Source organism: Papio anubis, chromosome 17 (genome assembly GCF_008728515.1).
Source record: "Papio anubis isolate 15944 chromosome 17, Panubis1.0, whole genome shotgun sequence".
Taxonomy (NCBI): Eukaryota; Metazoa; Chordata; class Mammalia; order Primates; family Cercopithecidae; genus Papio; species Papio anubis.
The window spans coordinates 9,482,491-9,501,535 of record NC_044992.1 but is presented as its reverse complement, the minus strand read 5'-3'; the positions used below and the strand labels follow the sequence as shown (position 1 = coordinate 9,501,535).

General features: G+C 49.1%; 1 protein-coding gene across 7 annotated transcripts in view; it reads left to right on the top strand.

The window, feature by feature from the left end:
• The window catches only part of GAS7 (growth arrest specific 7), a 284,928-nt gene that overhangs the window by 221,125 nt on the left and 44,758 nt on the right, over nucleotides 1-19,045 (top strand). For 6 of the 7 annotated variants that reach the window (XM_003912340.5, XM_003912339.5, XM_031657376.1 and 3 more), the window contains exons 4-5: nucleotides 4,711-4,796; nucleotides 15,245-15,298. In XM_003912340.5, the coding sequence (XP_003912389.1) occupies nucleotides 4,711-4,796; nucleotides 15,245-15,298 (140 nt within the window). The remainder of the gene's footprint in view (nucleotides 1-4,710; nucleotides 4,797-15,244; nucleotides 15,299-19,045) is intronic. The other variant, XM_031657377.1, reaches the window with a different exon arrangement.

Here is a 19,045-nt window from a genome sequence, read left to right as displayed (position 1 = left end):
GCACCCACTTCTGGCCTCATTTGTTCTGCGGCTGACCCTGGGTGAGCCGGGAGCCCCGAGGACAGGGAATGGCAATGAGGAATGCCGTGGGTGAAGGTTGCCGGGATCTTGTGGGTTGTAACTGTCTAGATCTCCACTGAGACGTGTTCTGAATGTGCCTGGGAGAGTGGTACGCAGCCAGACAGGGTGTCCGAGGAGAGCTGCTGCGTGGGGAGAAAGGGTCGAATGGAAAATTATGTTTTCTTTCCTAGTAATTGTTTTGACATGAGCAGTAATTAGCTATCAGCTGACAGACCAGAACCGAAGTGAGAACAAGGGATTGGATTGGGGGCGAAACGTCTCCCCTTTATACAGTTCCTGGTGGCTGCAAGTGTGGGGAAACACTGGGGCAGAGGAGAGGCAGGACTGGGCCTGCATTTGGAGGGTCTAGGGAGGGAGGGAGTGAGTCCGGGTCTCCTCAGGAGCTGGGACAACCTTGGTTCATGGGGACTCAGCGTTTATCAAAGATATTTATTACCCACTCAGGTAAAAACTTGTGCATTTCATTTTCGACAGCAGACTAAACGTGGTTCCCTTGTGTATTGTTTGATTTTAAGATCAAGGTCATGTTGGCTTTGTAAAATAGACCTAGAAGACTGCCACACATTTCTACGTCTGGGTATTTCTTTCTTGAGTGTGTGAATGAATTTGCCCATCAAACCGTCTGAGTCCAATGCCTTTTGGGGGGAGGCCATTTTTCAAAGGTTTTACTTCTTTTTGGCATCTCTTGAAACCCTTTTGATGATTTGAACCTCATGGGAGGCTTGGTGTTGAAGATATAGAATTCTAAGTCATAGGTTCTTGCATTTAAAAAGTTTCTACTGTAAGTACAGCACGGTGGCTCATGCCTGTAATCCCAGCACTTTGGGAGGCTGAGGCTGGCGGATCACTTGAGGTCAGGAGTTCGAGACCAGCCTGGTCAACCCAATGAAACCCCGTCTCCACTAAAAATACAAACATTAGCTGGGCATGGTGGCGGGCGTCTGTAATCCCAGCTACTCGGGAGGCTGAGGCAGGAGAATCACTTGAACCTGGGAGGCGGAGGTCACAGTGAGCCGAGATCACGCCATTACACTCCAGCCTGGGCAATGAAGCAAGACTCTGTCTCAAAAAAAAAGACAAAGTTTCTACTATATTTGTTGTGTCATTGTTTTCTTTCTAATCCCTAATTCTGAGCATTTGTGTTCTCTTTCCCTCTCAAATTTCCCTGGCTTATCTGCTGTTTTTATTGTTGTGATACACACACACTGAACCAGTCATGGTTTGCTAATGGTCTCCTGTTTCCTGACGCATTAGTTTCTCTTGCCACTTTTCTATTCCTTTCTCCTGTTTTCTTTTGGCGTATTTTATTGGCCTTTAAACTTTTTTCCTAAAATCTTAAGTTGAATGTTTAGTCCATTTATTTTTGTTGCCTTGGGTTTGGTAATGAAAAAATTAAGGCTGTGGATTTTCCTCCAAGTATAATTCAGACTTTATCCCATTTGTTTTGATATATTCTTCTTTATTATTTTCTAAATATTGTGTAATTACAGTTTTAAATTCCTTTTTGATCTGGCATTATTTAAGAGGGCAGTTTCTTACATTTCCAAGTGTTTAGGAGTTGGGGGGATGGGGATCTTGTATATTTATTCTTTCATTATTATTATCTACTTTTATTGCTTTCCTGGTCAAAGAATGTGGCCTGTGTTTTTTCTGCCTTTTGCCATGTATTGACAGTTTATTTGTGGCTTAAATATGACCACGTTTTTAAATGTTCCAGGGCTTCCTGGCAGAAGGTGTTGCCTTTGTTTGTAGCATATGATGTTTACTACATCTATTTCAATCAGCCCTTTAAATTAAATTATTCGAGTCTTCTTTATCCTCCTTGCTTCTGTCTGTTAATAAGCACTGTTCTGAGGTTTTCTTCTGTTGTCTTTAGGTCTTTCGGCATCTGTGTTTTATCCATTTCAGTTCTATGCTATTTGATAAAATTTCTCGGCTCTCATGCCCTCATTGTGGGATGTATTTATCATCAGGCTCATGTCCTTCCTGGCATAGCTTGATGCCAGTTGGAGTGGATTCTCCTTCGCCCCTTCAGCATTCTCCCTGTTGCTGTTGGAATCCTGGCCTCTCCTCTTAAGCTGCCTTCATAGCGGGTGGATGGTGTCTGCACTTGGCCAGCTGCTCCAGGGGCATGGGTGTGGCCCAGGCTTGTAGCTGGCCCTGCAGGGTGGATTTGTTTGTTTCTTGTTGCTTCCCCAAGCTTCCACTGCACTAGGAGCCTGCTGTGGGTCAGCTTTCTATTTCCTTGGGATGTGTGCAACCACCTTATTCTGGAGTGGAGGGCAAACACTGTAGCTCGGGGAGAAGCCCGGCTGCCCACAGGCACTCGGCTGCAGGTGGCCCCGCTTGGCCCCTGGAGTTTTCACTGCAGGTGCTGGAGAATGGGGCACCGCCTGAGCAGGAGACGGGTTCTCCGTGGAACAGGCTTCGTCATCCCATTGCCCAGCGCTTGCCTTCAGCCCTTGTCGCTCCAGATGAGTAGGTGTTGGTGGTAACTTTCAGCCATATTCTCCTGTGCTTCCTGCCACGCTATAGAGTTTTCTCTAGAAGAGTCGTGAGTTGGACGTCAGTGTATAGATCTTCCTCCAGTCTGACCCACATTGTATATACGTGTTGGCAATTACTGGAAGCCTGGGTCACGGGGATGGTGCATTGTCCTGGTCTCTAGAGATCAGGCAGGCTTTTGGTTCCTGAGGACTCAATTCAGGAACGAAAGCAATGACCTTCCCCTTCTGCATGCCTCTGCTCCCCCACTTTCCTGAGACAGGGTGTCACACTCTGAAGTGTGGGCTGGAGTGTAGTGGCACAATCACAGTTCACTGCAGCTTCCACCTCCCAGGCTCGAGCTATTCTCCTACCTCAGCCTCCCAAGTTACTAGAACTACAGACACGAGCCACCACACCCAGCTAATTAAAAAAATAATTATTATTTTGTAGAGATGGGGTCTCACTGTGTTGTCCAGGCTGACCTTAAACTCCTGGGCTCAAGCAATCCTCCCTCTGCCCCCCAAAGTGCTGGGATGACAGGCGTGAGCCACTGCCCCTGGCCATCCCTCCCTTTTAAATTTTTTTTATATTTTTTCTATTGTTAAAAATAGAGATGGGGTCTCACTACGTTGCCCAGTCTGGTTTGGAACTCCTGGACTCAAGCAATCCTCCCGCCTCCACCTTACAAAGTACTGGGATTACAGGCGTGAGCTACCGCACCCTGCCTTTCATCCTTCCCTTTTTAAAACGAAGTGCTTTATGACTACTTATAACTTTTGCAATTATCCTTTGTTGGATTCTCACATCAACACAGTAGGTCAGGAGACTAGGTAGAATTATCCCCATTTTACAGGTACAGAAGCTGAGGGTCACAGAGGAGAAGCTGCTCATCTAAGCTTATGTAGTTATATTCCTACGAGAGCGGTACCACCTGGGAACTGAGATCACGTGGGTCCCAGTGTGACTTCGTGATGTCAGGAGCGTGCGTGAGGCGGCATTGGGGCTTGAAACCGTCCATGCTGGGAGTGTCTTTGGCACGGAAATCGGCAGATACTGCATATCAGGGCTCCCCCGTCCCTTGGAAAGCAAGTGTTGGGAGCATAAGTGAGTGTCCCCCAAGAGACATAAAGTTACAAGGGTAGAATTTTAGAACCTCAGATAATGTTTTTGTTTTGTTTGTTTGTTTGTTTTGAGATGGAGTTTTGCTCTTGTTGCCCAGGCTGGAGTACAATGGCACCATCTCAGCTCGCTGCAACCTCTGCCTCCTGGGTTCAAGCGATTCTCCTGCCTCAGCCTCTTGAGTAGCTGGGATTACAGGCGTGTGCCACCACGCCTGGCTCATTTTTTTGTACTTTCAGTAGAGACGGGGTTTCCCAATGTTGGTCAGGTTGGTCTCAAACTCCTGACCTCAGGTGATCCGCCCACCTCGGCCTCCCAAAGCTCTGGGATTACAGGCATGAGCCACCGTGCCAGGCTGGTCTCGAACTCCTGACCTCAGATGATGCACCTGCCATGGCCTCACAAAGTTCTGGGATTACAGACATGAGCCCCTGTTCCAAGCCAGGTTATGTATTTTTAATTCTAGAAGAACGGTGACTCAAGAATGAAGTGCATATGACCACCTGACTATTAATTGACAGAGCCTAATTTCACGGTGGCCAATCAATCCAGTCCTCTTTCCAGTACACTCACATTCCGCTGCTCTGAGTTTGAGGGTGGGGAAGTTATTAAGAAAGATGAGGGAAATTGTCGGTAGGTGGTGGAGATACCCCCGCCCCAACTTTATGGAGGGAGATTGGACCCATGATTGGCATTTGTAACTACAACTGATGTGGTATTTGTAGCAATGGCAGCTGGACCATAGTGACCTCCCCTCCTGTTAGGCACATTCCTTTTGCTCTTGGGTTAAAGAAGAAACTCAGGCCCCTAAGAATTCGGTAATTTGGGTGCTGAGGATTAGAGAGATAGGCCCATTTCCAGCTCTGCAGATACAGAAAAGATGAGATCCTAAGGGATAGTCTTTGCCACACAAGACCTCTCAGAGCCAGGGAAGGAGGTGGGAAAAGGGGCTGCAGTGGACGAAAGGTGGGGATGCCCATCTGTGGCCCACACAGCATCTGAGCCGTGTCTCTGTCCCTGCAGTGAATGGATACCACGCGTCAGGGACCCCAGCGCACCCTCCAGAGACTGCCCACATGAGTGTCCGAAAATCCACCGGTGATTCCCAGGTAAGGGGTCCTGTTAAGGGAGGTATAGAACTCGCCGCTTCTGCAGGCCCAGGAAGGCTTCATTACAGACAAGTCCATCATGGGAGTCCAGGTGGCTGCAGCCCAGTTCTGCCCCCAAGTAGAAAGTGGTTGCTGTGTCTGGGTGGTTTGAGTGTTCCCTGATGGGGAGAGGGTTGGGTGATGGTGTTTTATTGGTTTTCTAGAAGTCGAGGGTGGTTTGGAGGAGGGGCTGACGGGGATGGGGTTGAAACCATTAGGACAGAGAGTTCCATTCTCTGGTCTGGATTCCTGCTACCTGAAGCCTGTGTTTCTCATCACTTTAAGAGTATGGATGTGCCAGACAATTTTCCTTTTCTCTACCCTACCCCTCCCACGCACGGCCAGATTACCCAGAATGGAATTTAGTAAAATTTGATCATCTCATTTGGTCAACGAGCATAGAGACACCTATGAGATGGAAGGAAATGGGAGTATGTTGTACAATTTCCAAACTGTTTTCTCAGTCTCCGTCCTACTTGATGCTTATGCAAACGTGTGAGTTAGGCGTCAGTGACAACTCAAGGTATGCGTGAGGTCACCGAGGCTCCAACTGGTTTTGTGACCTGTGCAGGCTCACAGGATTACTCAGTGGTTAGACTGGACCTTGATGTCAATGCTGACGGCTTTTCTAGTTGCATTAAGCTGCGCCTAAAACACTGAGGACTAGCCTTATTTAGTCGCCCCATAAATTATCAGGAAGATGTTCTTAATGAAGCTTCCAAACTCTAGTAACCTTTTCCAGGAATTAAAATGCCAGAACCCTGGGGGTGATCATGAAAATGATGACAATAATGGTCACTGATGATGATCATGATGATAATATTGATGATGTTGATGATGACAGTAGCTGCTTGTGCAGTGGATTCTATGTACCAGTCACTGGAAGAAGGAAATCTATACTTAAGGAAAAATGACTGGAAGAAAAATAAACCGGAATATTGATGATGGTTCTGTCTGCATCTGAGACCATGAGACATTTGGCAACATCTGGAGACCCATTGGCTGTTAGTCTAATCAGCTGAAATGTGACACTCAGCTTTAACATGGACAAGAGTGTTAATCTGGGGGAACATTATTAAGTCGTTCTCTTAGGAGGCTGAGTGTTGGGCTTCGATTCAGCTCAGTGAACTCTGGAAAAGAATTTGGACCTCAGTGTAGGTCAGGACTTCTTATGTTTTGATGGACTTAGAGTGAGCTGGGCCTCTTGTTAAAATGCAGATTCTAATCCAGGAGGTCTAGGGTAGGGTGGGGGCTGAGCCAGCCCCGAGGTGATGCTGAAACTGTAGGTCTGAGCACCACTCCTGAGCAGGGGACTAGCAGTCAGTAGCACACAGCTGGCCTGTCAGTCCCCTTCTCTCCTCTGCTCACATCGCCCATCATGAATCAACCCTGGCTTTGTATGTTTCCTGCTGAGCCCCCAGCTTGCCTTCTCAACACAGATTCTGTTAACTTGTTTGAAGTGAAACTTACTTGTCTCCTGATTTGAGACTGTTTCGGAAGACATCAGCCTAAATTCGGATGTGGTTCAGCAACAATGACAGAAAATCTAATGCTACCCTCGGCATCATCGGGAAGACTATGAGAAAGAGCTCCCCAACCTCAAAATCATTCTCTCTTCCCTAACAAAACATAATCCCTTCTGAAATACTATGAAGTTGTTACTCATCCATTTTAAAGAATGGACAGTGGTATAACTGATATCTCAGAAGCTGATTTGACAGTGTGCATTATAAGTCATCGACATGGGGATTTCTCATCTAGTTTCTGTTCTTGGGGTATCTTGAGGGGTTCTGATTTATGTGCAAGGCTGTTCACTCCAGCATTATTTACAGCACCGTAACACTGGACCCAGCCTAACTGTCCCGCAACAGGGGATGGGTAAAAGGAATTATGGTGCTGGAAGTTAGCCAGTGATATCATGCAGCCATTAGCAAGCATGCTTCTGAAGAAAATGCAATAATTTGGGAAAGTACTTACAACATAATACAGAGTAAAAAAAGTAGGACACACATTGCGTGTATAGTCAGTCTTATTTGGCAGAAGGAAATCTATACTTAGGAAGAAGGACTAGAAGAAAAATAAACTGGAAAATGTGTGGTGGCTCTGTCTGCGTCTGAGATCGTGGCTATCAATCAGGAGACATTTGACAATGTCTGGAGACATTTGGATTGTCACACCTGGGGAGCGGGTGCTACTGGCAACTAGTGGGCAGACACCAGGGATGATGCTCAGTATCTCACAATGCACGGGACACGACAACAAAGAATCGCTCAACTTGGAAACATGAATCGTGCTGAAGTTGAGAAACTTTGGTCTGCGATCATGGGCCATTTTATCTTCTTTACACTTCTCGCTATGTTTCAAATTTCCTAAAATGAACACATTTTCCTTTTATAGAAGATAGATACAATTTTTTATTTAAAAAAAAAAAAAAAAGCTACAAAGTAGGTACCAGTACGGGGAATTCAGGAGAGGCGAGCTCTAGAGACTCAGGCCCGGATAGCTAGTGGCTGCCTAAAAACAGGCGGATTGAGTCAGACTCTTTTTGGACGGTAATCTTGGTTGCTGAGGTATCTTCCAGGTAACAAAAATAAATCATGCAGTACATGGAGAGGGCGAATGTGCATTGTTCACCAGTCCCAGGATTGGGAGGTAGAATGTCATTCTTTTAGGCTGTGAAAAGGTAACGATTGGATATAAAAGCTACTACTTTTTAAAATAATAATAATAATAAAAAGTAGGAAACAGGGTCTCCCTGTGTTGCCTGTGCTGGAATGCACTGGCTGTTCACAGGGGCGATCGTAGCTCACTGTGGCCTCAGCTTGGAACTGCTGAGCTCAAACAATCCTCCCGCCTCAGCCTTTGGAGTAGCTAGGACTGCAGGCGCAGGCCACCGTGCCCAGCTAGCTACTACTTTTTGTCCTGGTTTGTGAACCTGCAGACTGGTTATCCAAAAAGGTGCCAAGAGTTAAACATAGAAAAACGTTGAGAAGGTTCAGTGTTTACAGAGAGCACTTGGCAACAAAGGGTGCTCAGGTATAGACCCCACTCCGACCTGCAGACGAGTAGATTCACCATCCCTGCTGTCAGTTACCACTCATGATAACTACACTTAAACATCAGTAAATGAATAAAGGAGCAAAGGAACACTTGGGATGCGGCGTGTTGGGTGGGTAAAGTGGCATGTTCAGGGTTACCGTAATGAAAGCTAGACTGGAAAGCCCCAGATCTCAAAACCCCGTTTGTGATCTCTTTCCGCCCCCTTCTTAGCTGCCCCTCCTTGCGCAAGCTGATCAGGAAGATTAGAATGTTTGGGGAGGTGGAGGCCGGGCGTGGTGGCTCAAGCCTGTAATCCCAGCACTTTGGGAGACCGAGACGGGCAGATCACGAGGTCAGGAGATCGAGACCATCCTGGCTAACACGGTGAAACCCCGTCTCTACTGAAACAAAATACAAAAACACAAAAACTAGACAGGCGAGGTGGCGGGCGCCTGTAGTCCCAGCTACTCGGGAGGCTGAGGCAGGAGAATGGCGTAAACCCGGGAGGCGGAGCTTGCAGTGAGCTGAGATCCGGCCACTGCACTCCAGCATGGGCGACAGAGCGAGACTCCGTCTCAAAACAAAACAAAACCAAAACAAAAAAGAATGTTTGGGGAGTGAGGGGTGGGGACAGGGACTTTCCATGGATACCAGTAGCATGTCCCCACCGTGCTGTGTCATGGGGAGGACTGATAGCGGGTGCCTCACAGTTCCTGAGGGTGCCTGCCCCGCTCCTTCACTCAGCCCTGGGAGACCTGGATGGGTGGGCACAGGTGGTGGTGATCTGGTGCCACCCAGTGGAGGGTTTCAATTCTGCAGCCCTGGGGCAGTCGGCCCAGGTACTGGATAAATGCAGCCCACCTGATTGGGGGGCAGAGGCAAAGGATCAAAGGCCAATTGTCTTATTTATTTATTTTAAGTTCTGGGATACATGTGCAGAACGTGCAGGTTTGTTACATAGGCATACATGCGCCATGGTGGTTTGCTGCACCTGTCACCCTGTCATCTAGGTTTTAAGCCCCACGTGCAGTAGGTATTTGTCCTAATGCTCTCCCTCCCCTTACCCTCCATGCCCCAATAGGCCCTGGTGTGTGATATTCCCCCACCAGTATCCACAGTGTTCTCATTGTTCAGCTCCCACTTATGAGTGAGAACATGCAGTGTTTGGTTTTCTGTTCCTGTGTCTGCTGAGATTGTTGGCCTCCAGCTTCATCCATGTCCCTGCAAAGGACATGAGCTCATTCTTTTTTATGGCTGCATAGTATTCCATCGTGCATATGTGCCACATTTTCTTTATCCAATCCATCATTGATGGGCATTTCGGTTGGTTCCAAGTCTTTGCTATTGTAAACAGCGTAGCAATAAACATGTGTGCATGTGTCTTCATGGTAGAATGATTTATATTCCTTTGGGTATACTCAGTAATAGGATTGCTGGGTCAAATGGTATTTCCGGTTCTACAGCAAAGGCTAATAGGCTTACTGCCTTTGCAGAATCACGTCTTAGCCGGTCCCTTCTCTTCCTGCCTACCAGTGCCTGGGCCTTTTTGTGGTCCACCTTTCAGTTGTTCTGGCTTCTCACGAACTTCCCAGAAAGACCCTCTAGACACAGGAGAGAGGAGAGAGAATGGGACGAAGGGCTTGGAAGCTTACGGGATCCATTGGAGCATGGAGTTCTGAGTGGAGAAAGAGGTGAGATGTTTAATCTCCACCACCTCCTGCCTACCTCAATAATTCAGTAACACATGTTCTTATTGAGCAGTTTTGGTCTTTGTCAGGCACTGAGACATAGGTGATATCTGTAGCCCTGCCTTGATGGAGTTTTATGGCTGGTGTGGGAAAAAGAGCAGATAAATAATGGTGCAATTTCAGCAGTGATAAGGGCTGGAGGAAGTGGATGCTGTGAGAACCTAGCCTGGTGCTAGCAATGTCAGGAATGGACACCTTAAGAAAACATACCTCTTCTAAGACTGGAATGATGAGCAAAGGTTTCACTTGGCAAAGAGGTGGAGAAAGAATGGCTTTTCCAGGAGAGGGAATAACATCGTGGATGCCTGGAGGCAGGAAGGAGGAACCGTGTTTTCAAAGAACCCACAGAGACCCAGTACAGCTGTGGCTTACTAAATTAGCAGGCACGGGGAGGGTGGGAAGTGAGGCTGGGGTAGTCTGCACAGGCCTACCACGAGGAGCTCAGGGGTTATCCTAACCGCACTGGGAAGCCTTTGCAGGGTTTTGTACGAGATCCCATCTGCTGAAGGGATGGGACCCAGATTATTGGCAGGGGGAGGAAATGGGCTGAGAAGACATTTGGAGTGGGGGACTTGCCGAATCACTAGTGAATGACCCACTCCAGTTTACCAAGCGCTTCCTGTGGGGTATCACCCCCTGCCAGGCCTCAGGGTGACGCAGAGATGCCCAGGTGGGGTGTCCTGACCCCTGGGCAGGCCTTTACAAAATAAATGGAGGAGAAGAGTTCTCTGGAATCATAGGCAAAGGAAATTTAAAACAAATACTCTTATTATAGGCATTTGCAAGCCTTTACAAAAGTAGAGGGAATATATAATAAGGTACCACAAATCTATTAATTAAGCCCAACGATTACCTGCCTTTGGCCAATCTCGTTTTATTTGTGCTCCCATCCCCTCCCCCAATCCCCTTGCCCTCCACCCCCTAGATTATTTTAAGGCACGTTTCTGCCTTACTGTTTCAAATGCAAATATTTGAGAATCCAGGAAGAAGACATCATAATACCATTATCATATTTAAGAAAACATTAGTTCAATAATATCACCTAATATATACACTCCAGATTCCTCAATTGTCTCAAAAAAAATTTTTTTTTTTTTTTAAAGAAAAAAGAAGGGGTGGGGGGGTCTTGTTCTGTCCCTCAGGCTGCAGTACAGTGACACCATTATAACTCGTGAATCCTAGAACTCCTGGGCTCAAACAATCCTCCCACCTCAGCCTCTCAAAGCACTAGGATTACAGGCGTGTGCCACCTTACAGCCATGCACCACCACACCTGGCCCCCCAATCCCTTTTATAGCTGCTTTTCTCCCCAGTCCAGGATCCATTCAAGTTCACACACAGACACGTTGGTTGCTGTGTCTCTTCAGTTTCTCTCTCTCTCTCTCCCCCTAAATCTGCTTTATTGAGCTATAATTCACCTACCCATACAATTCACCCATTTACAAGGTACAATTCAGTGTTTTTTCCTGTATTTACAAAGTTGTACAGCCATTATCAGATCAATTTTAGAACATTTCATCACCCCAAACAGAATCCTCTGAAGACTTAGGCAGCCCCTAATCTTTCTGTCTCTATGGAATTGCCTCTTCTGGACATTTCCTATAATGGTATCATACTGTCTGTGGTCTTTTGTGTCTGGCCTCTGTCACCTGGAACTCCAAGGTGCATTCACGTCGTGGCGTGGATCAGCACTCCATTCCTTTTTATGGCTGAAGAATATTCTGTCACATGGATAGAATGTTTTATCCAAGTCGTTGCCTCAGTCTGTCGCCTCTACACTCGATCCCTTACACCTTTTTTTCTTTTGTTTTTCATCACCTTGACAATTTATGTTTGAGGAGTCCAGGTCAGGTGTCTTGTAGAAGAACCTGCATTCTTGATCTGACCGTTCTCTTATGCTTAGGTTCAGATTCTGCAGTCTGGGCAAGAATGCTGGACAGGGCATGTGGGGTTCTTCTTACCGCATTTGGAGGCACAGCCACCCAGATTAGCACCCTACTCATGAGGCGCAGTTTGCACTCTCGGTTAAGGTGCTGGCTGCCAGATTTCTCCTTCGCAGGGGTACATTTTCCCTTTCTAATTTGTCAGTCATCTGTGAGGTGCCAGTTAAGACCCTGTGAATATCCTGTGCCCTGACAATCGTTCCATCCGCTGCTTTCAGCGTCCATGAGGATTGCGGCCTGAATCCTCTTTGACACTGGGGTTTGCAAATGGCGGTCATCAATTTCTTGTACATTTTTTTATTGGCATTCTTCTGAAATAAATGTTCTCTCCCCTCCCCCTTGGAGTGAGTTAGTTAGTTGCAGTCATTCATTCATATTTGTGCTCAAATCGTCCCACATTTGGCCTGTGGGAGCCCTTTTAAGTTGTTTATGTTCTTTTGTTATCTCTCCATTATTCTTTGAATACTTTCTTACATCTTTGTACACTAAGATATTCCAAATACCTTGCCTTTGGAATTAGTACCAAGGAGCTTCCGATAATATTTGGAAACCAATTTCTAGCCAGTAGGTGTTGTCACTGTGATGAGATGTCATTCCTTCTGGGCCCTTTCAGTGGAGCCTTATGAGAGTGTGTGTGTCACGTGTGTGTGTGTGTGTGTATATATATATATATATATAAAAAATGCATGTGATATGTATCTGAAGTTGGAGCAGTAGGCACAGGTTATCAGCAGCACAGGCAGAGCCTAAGATTGCCTGTGACCTACCTTGGCCCACAGTGGTTGAGGTAAAACACTGCTAATAGAGCAGAGACCAGGGAAGGTGCTGTCACCTACACGTGGAACACCCACCTTCAGTGCCATTACTTGTATTCCTATCCTAGCCAAGTTATAGGGACGAGGTGCGACCTCTGCATCGAACCTTATTCTACAGAGACTTATACATAGTGGTCCCAAAATATATGTTTGTGGTTGATGGAAATCTTTTTTGCCCTCCTGCAAAGACACATGGGAAACAAGATATTGTCTCAGGTCTCAAAGTGGAGAGATGGCGGAAGATAGAGGAAAGAGTTATGCAGGCTTGGATTCTAATTTCCACTCCTCTATTTACTAGCCTTGTGACCCTGGACAGTTTTACTTCTGCAAACCCCAATTTCATGATCTGTAAAATGGAGTTGATGCCATTTAACTCGCTGGGGTTGTAAGGATGAAATGAGATTAAATATGTCAGATGGCTGACCTGGAGCCTGCCGTAATAAGCAAGCACTCAGTAGACAGTAGCTCTTGCATTGCTTCTCCCCTCTTAGCCCCCTTACCACCAACATTGTCAGCATCCGTAGGTAGACTCGAAGGCTGTTGCCAGGGCTGCTAGAATGCTGGCTGCCCTCCCTGGAAGGCTGCAGTGGGAACGTGGTGGTGATGGTGGTAATGTGTCCATGACAGGAAGGCAGACTGCAGAATCCATCCTAAAGGCTACTCGTTCCCCTTCCTGGCATGTATTTGCTTGACTAGTGTCTGTATGTGAATGAATCTATGGAGAGAGAGACTCCTATCCCTGTCTCTTCTCCTTGGTGACTGGTACCTCCTGCCCTGTAGACTCTGTGTGCCTTTCTCCCTGTGCAGTTCTATCAAGTTGCCAAAATTGGCAGAGCTGATCACTTGGGAAGGTATAGGGTGGGCCAGCTGGATGAGATGATGCACTAAAAATGTCTGTGGAAGCTGTAGTTGGCCATAAAGTTGACGTTGGCCGGGAGCCTGTTGGGGTCGCTAGAGGAGTTGCCGTAAGTAGAGAAACACAGTGAAACCACAGTGTAGATCAGATCCATGTGTCGCCAAGTGAGGTCCACAGATTCTGCAAATCAGAGATGCTGGCGCCACCTGGGACCTGCTGGATCAGGCCCAGCAGCTGAGAGTGCAGCTGGGACTCTAGTTTGGACACTTTCCTCAGTTGATTCTGGCACACCTCAAAGCTTGAGGACCAGTGATAACCATCCATTTTACAGATGGAGAAATTGAGGCTCAAAGAAGTCGGATTCTCTGGCCGGGGTCTCAAGGCTAGTAATCATTTTCTTGTCTGTGTGAAATTAATGCTCTATAAGGTTCATTTTTGCTAGACACCCTAAGGATATCAGTTTTCCTGAGATGACTTTAATTGGCAACCCAAGTAAGACTGTATGGAGTAAGGGGGTGAGACCTTAGCAGGGGCATAGTCAAGCTCCCTGGTTTACCTAATTTGCTGATGGGTTTCTGAGGCAAAGGCTGGCCCTCACCTGCAGATGGTCATTTGGCCAGGTGTCTAGGGTCGTGCTGGCCTGAGGGGTGGGGTGCCCCCCACCCTGAGCCAGTGGTTCCCTTTTGTTGAAGCCCCTCCATGCTTTTTCTGGCCTTTATCTATAAAGTGGCAACCACTTCCTTATCTTCTACTAAGGAAGAGTAAGGCCAGGCCGGCTGCCGTGGCTCATGCCTGTAATTCCAGCACTTTGGGAGGCCGAGGCAGGTGGATTGCCTGAGGTCAAGAGTTCGAGACCAGCTAGGCCAACATGTTGAAACCCTGTCTCTACTAAAAATACAAAAAATAGCCGGGTATGCTGGCGGGCACCTGTAATCCCAGCTACTCAGGAGGCTGAGGCAGGATAATTGCTTGAACCTGCGAGGCATGGGTTGCTGCGAGCCACGATGACGCCACTGCACTCCAGCCTGGGTGACGGAGTGAGACTCTATCTTAAAAAAAAAAAAAAAGAGGTCATGCACAAGTCCTGAGACACATGTATGATGACCACCTGCGGTGCCTTAGGGGTAAGCCTGCTTCCCAGGTCGCTGTGTGGCTCAGGATGGGAGACATCCCAGTTCCTGCTTGGGGATCTCTGGTATTGAACCCCTAACGTAATTGCTAATAGAACAACAGAGACCCAGTATCAAATACTCTTCAGAGTCATAGTCTCTTAGGACACGTGTGGCATTTTCCACTGGCAGTCCTTAATTTTCTCTGCCAGACCAATCCCAGGACTTTGGCAGGCTGCTGAGGACCTCAAGGCTCAGAGGTACTTGGGACTCTGGTTTTCTTGCTGGCAGTGGAAGATGTCAAAAGGCAATCTAAAGACTGAATGAAAGCTGGAAGTCGGCTTGGCTGAGAAATCCCTCCTGGCTCACGGGGTTGGGGAACCGGGGAGTCGGGGAGGTGACCGAGCAGCGCCTCAGTGCACATTGTGTGTGTTTAGGTTTGATGTTTTGGACCCGGGGGTTTCAGAATAAAATGTCGTGTGCTGAGTCCTCAGTGCCAGGAGGTGGTGGCCTTAACTCTCTTCTCCCCAGTGGATTCCGGGGCTTCGGGCGGCAAGCGGCACGCAGAATGTTCACCAGCAGAGGGCAGCGGAGGGGTTAACTCCCCAAATCACAGACTGAGAGAAGAGGAGGGGAGACCTGGTTTGGAGCAGTTCTCTCAGAGCCTGTGCAGGAGGCTTCCTTAATTTGCCTTCCGCCCGAGAGCTGGGTGTGGGAACAGCGTGGGGTCACGGAGACCCCTGCCTGCCCTGGCCCAGAATATGGTGACTTAGGAGTTGACAGCAGACTGAGCATCCCTGAACTTCCCCAGCGCCTCCACCCTCAGGGAACCTGAATGGGGGGGGAAAATGTCCAATATGGAGAACAGCTTTGATGATATTTCTTGCCTCTCTCCCCAGAACCTGGGATCCTCATCACCAAGCAAAAAGCAGAGCAAGGAAAACACCATCACGGTAAGTGGCTCCGGAAGGGGACTCTCAGGGTGGCTGCGAGCTGGGGCAGTTGGCTGGGCTGTTGCCATGGCGATGTGGACCGCCAAGCAGAAGTGATGCCCAACCTGGAGACGGGGAAGTTCCAAAGCTCGGATTTTGCTGAAGTTCCCCATCCACGTCCCCCTCCCACCGCCCCTTCTCCTGTCAATTTCACATTTCACTTCTCTCCTGGTGAGCAAGTGGAAGGAGGGTGGCTGGGATGATGCAGAAGCCATTTTTTTCAGGGCAGGAGGGGAAGGTACGCGTGCGGGAGTGGGTTGAAGGGGGTGGACTGCGCTCAGCGCAAGTGAAGTGACGTGTAAATTACAGCCGCGGCAGGGTTGCTTTTGTGCAGGGTAACTTCTGGAAGATGTCAAAGTTAAAAGCAAGAGAAAGCGCCCTAAGAATAGAGTTCCTAGGAGTTCCTCACGGGAGCAGGCAGCTTGTGCCTAGGTGGCCAGCCTGCCTCCCAGGGCGCTTCGAGATGCCCACCCCCATGTGGATATGAGGGAGACCCCCCCCCGCCCATCCCCATGCAGAGATGAGGGGGAGCCCCACACCCCACCTCTGCTCCTCAGCCCTGTGCTTGGGGCAGGTGGGGCTGGACATCATTGCCCCCCTGAGAGGCACAGACCTGACAAGTGTGGTCCCAGGTTCGCTATTTTGACACAAATACAGGAGAGCAGGGAACGGGGGATTGCTCTCTTAGACTCCAACTCACACAGCTCTGAGCCATTCCAACCACCCCCGTAGAGACAAAACCAAGAGTGGGTGTATTTCCCTGCTTCATCCAGGCTGCACATCCTGCTTTGGGAGAAAAAGTTTAGGTAAACAATTAACGATGGCAATTGCTGCAACTTTTGTATGCATTTATGATGCGCAAGTAGGGATCCAAGCAGCTCATTTAATTATCCATTAGCTATAGGAAGTGTGAGTTGTAGAATCAATATAGTGTAACGACGACGACGAACGTGGACTCTGAGGCCAGAGTGTCAGTTATATTAATGACTGGGCAGCAGCCTGGGGCAAGTTTCTTGACTCCTTCTCGTCTCAGTCAATAACCATCAAGTGGGGAAATGGGGGGGTGGCGGGTGGTCTGTGCCTTAGGGATGGTGTAGAGACTAAATGGGTCCATCCATGGAAAGCACTTAGAACAGAGCCTGCATATAGTAAGTGCTCTGTACACAGTATATCACCCTGTTGACAGATGAGGAAACTGAGGCACAGAGCTGCACCTTGCTCACGGTCACCCAGCTGGGAAGTATCAGGATTTGAAATCTATGCCCTTACCACAGTGCCCCTTCTGGAGCTGGCTTGGGTTCCTTGTGTCATGAGCTCCTTTGGAATGCCCTGTGCTGATGGATGGTGTCTCCAAGGGCGGGGCAGAACGACTCAGCCTGCTTGGACCGTGGGTAGCAGCAGCCTTTGCGTTACTGGTGGAGTTGATGGAGCTGGTGGGGAGGGGGTGTGGGCAGGCTCGGGTGCAGAGTTCCAGAGGGTACAGTGGCCCATCTTCAAATTGTCACAAAATGCCCCAGAATGCTGGGACACAGCAGGAGCTCTCCACCGTCTTCTGAAATACATAAAAAGGAGGGGGAGGAGAAAGTGGGGGGTGGGAGTGGGAGACGTACTTGAATTCTAAAAGGAAAACAAAAATGCAAAGTGAAAAGCAGAGTGTTACGTCATGGAGGGTTGCCTTAAAGGTGTTTAGTGATGGTGCCCGGGCCACGGGGTGGGGCACCTGCTGGACTTCGTCTTGCAGCCAGAGCTTCAGGTGTGGTCAGAGCGGGCAGCACACCTCGCCCACACCTGCCTTCCCTGTTCCTTCCCGCTGAGCCATGTCATTGCTTCTCATGAGGGAGTCTGCCAAGTGTACTCTGAAACCTCCAAGACCTTTGTTTAAAATGCAGATGACACCCCGGCTATACAAGTTGTTTTCTCTGGGGCCAGACTGGAAAATCTGCATTTGAACCAGTGCCCCAGAGGTTTTAAGTAAACACTCTTGCCTTGGAGAATTTTTTTGCCGAGGATACTGAGCAAAGGAGGGACCACAGGTCACAAAACAAGTGAGGAGCAGAGCTCAGGGCTTGAACCCAGGTCTCCTGGCTGCCGGCCCAGGGCACTTCCCAGTGTACCACCTGGCCTTGGCCTTGGCCCACAGGTGCCTTTTCCCTTCCACACGCACTGCTCTCCCATGCTCAGCCTCTTTCTCTGGGTTCTCATCTTCCAGAGTTCATGGTTTCCCAAGAAGGAGACACTCAGCAGGGAGGGGATGGTTCAGGTCTCAGGAGGCTGGGACGTGAACTTCCCTGTCCGTGGTATGTAGGGATGAGGTGAGCCGCTTCCCGTGCTGTCTGATCCCACAGAGCAGAAGTTTCCAGGCCTGGGCAGCAAAGGGTGGTGGGTCCAGAGCAAGAATGGAGCTGGATTCTGACGCTCTTTCTTCCCCACCCGTAGCCTGGAGCTAGTTTTCGGGGGACAGACACGTGGGCTCCCTGACAGCAGAGCTCAGGGTCTGGCAGCCTTGTTGGGTCTTGTTTCCGCTGTCCCTCGTGTGGGGCTGGCAGGTGGAGTGTGCTGTTTGATTGGGAGTGACGGGTGCTCGCGGCAGCTCACAGCCCTTGGCAGGAGCATGAACGCGTCTGAATCTAGAGGGTTTCAGAAAAGAGGGCAACAGAGCCACCCGGCCACACTCTCACCTGGGAAGAGGAGTGTGGGGACTCCTGTGGTCCTCAGCTTCGGGGCTTCGCAGCGTAGCCACAGAACCCGGGGTGGGAGCTAGGGGCTGGAGGGGAACCCTTGGGGTCGTGTCTTCTCTTCTTCTCTGTTCCACAGAGCTCTGGGGCTGGCTTTTTCCTCTCCCATACTGTCCCCGGTCCGCTTTCCTCTGGGAGAAAATTCAGAGACAGTTGGACTTGAGCCCTCTGTTGTCAAACCATTTTCCCTTCTCTGCGGCAGGCAAGGTGGTCAAACAGGCTGTGCAAGGAGCCTGTAGCCTCTGCTCCCCACAGGCTCCTGCTGGGCCAGGACTCGGGGGAGGGGCGTGCCTTGGGGCCTCCCTATGTCGGACGCCTTGGGTGGGTCACACGTGCGTTCAGTGGCTCTCACACCCCAGCCAGGTGGTTTTCTAGCTGGTATGTCCCATTGCATACCCCTCAGAGAGCTGCTGGGAGGCAGCCCTTGTGCTACTGGCTGCTCCTGTGCGGAGAAGCCCTGCAGGAACGCCAGCTGCACAGTGGACCCCAGCCGCAGGGGAGGGTCGAGGGTGTCCCTCCATTTACCTGAGGGTTGGAAGCAACAGAGTTGGTGCAAGAGCAAAGATGCAGCTTTGCTGAGGACACTGGTCTCCGGGGAAGTGAGGGTGGGACCGCCTGCCGGAACTCGCCCTGAGCAGTACACACGGGGAGGCGTGCTCCCCCTCTGGCTCCCTCTTGAGCATCCTTCCTTTTTGAGCCCCTGTCTTGGGTGGGGAGCGGGCACATTTACACCTTAGTGTGTTGGAAAGGTAGTGTGACAGAGGCTGAGAGCCTAGACTGAAGCCGGCTTGCCTGGGTTCAGACCCTGGTCCACCATTCCATGCACAAACTGTGCGATCCTGCATAGGTGACTTAGCTTCTCTGTGCCTCAGTTTCCTTATCTGTACAATGGGGATAATAATAGCACTTGCCTTACAGGGCTGTTGTGAGGATTAAATGAGCTAATACACGTAAAACGCTGAGAACTGTGGCT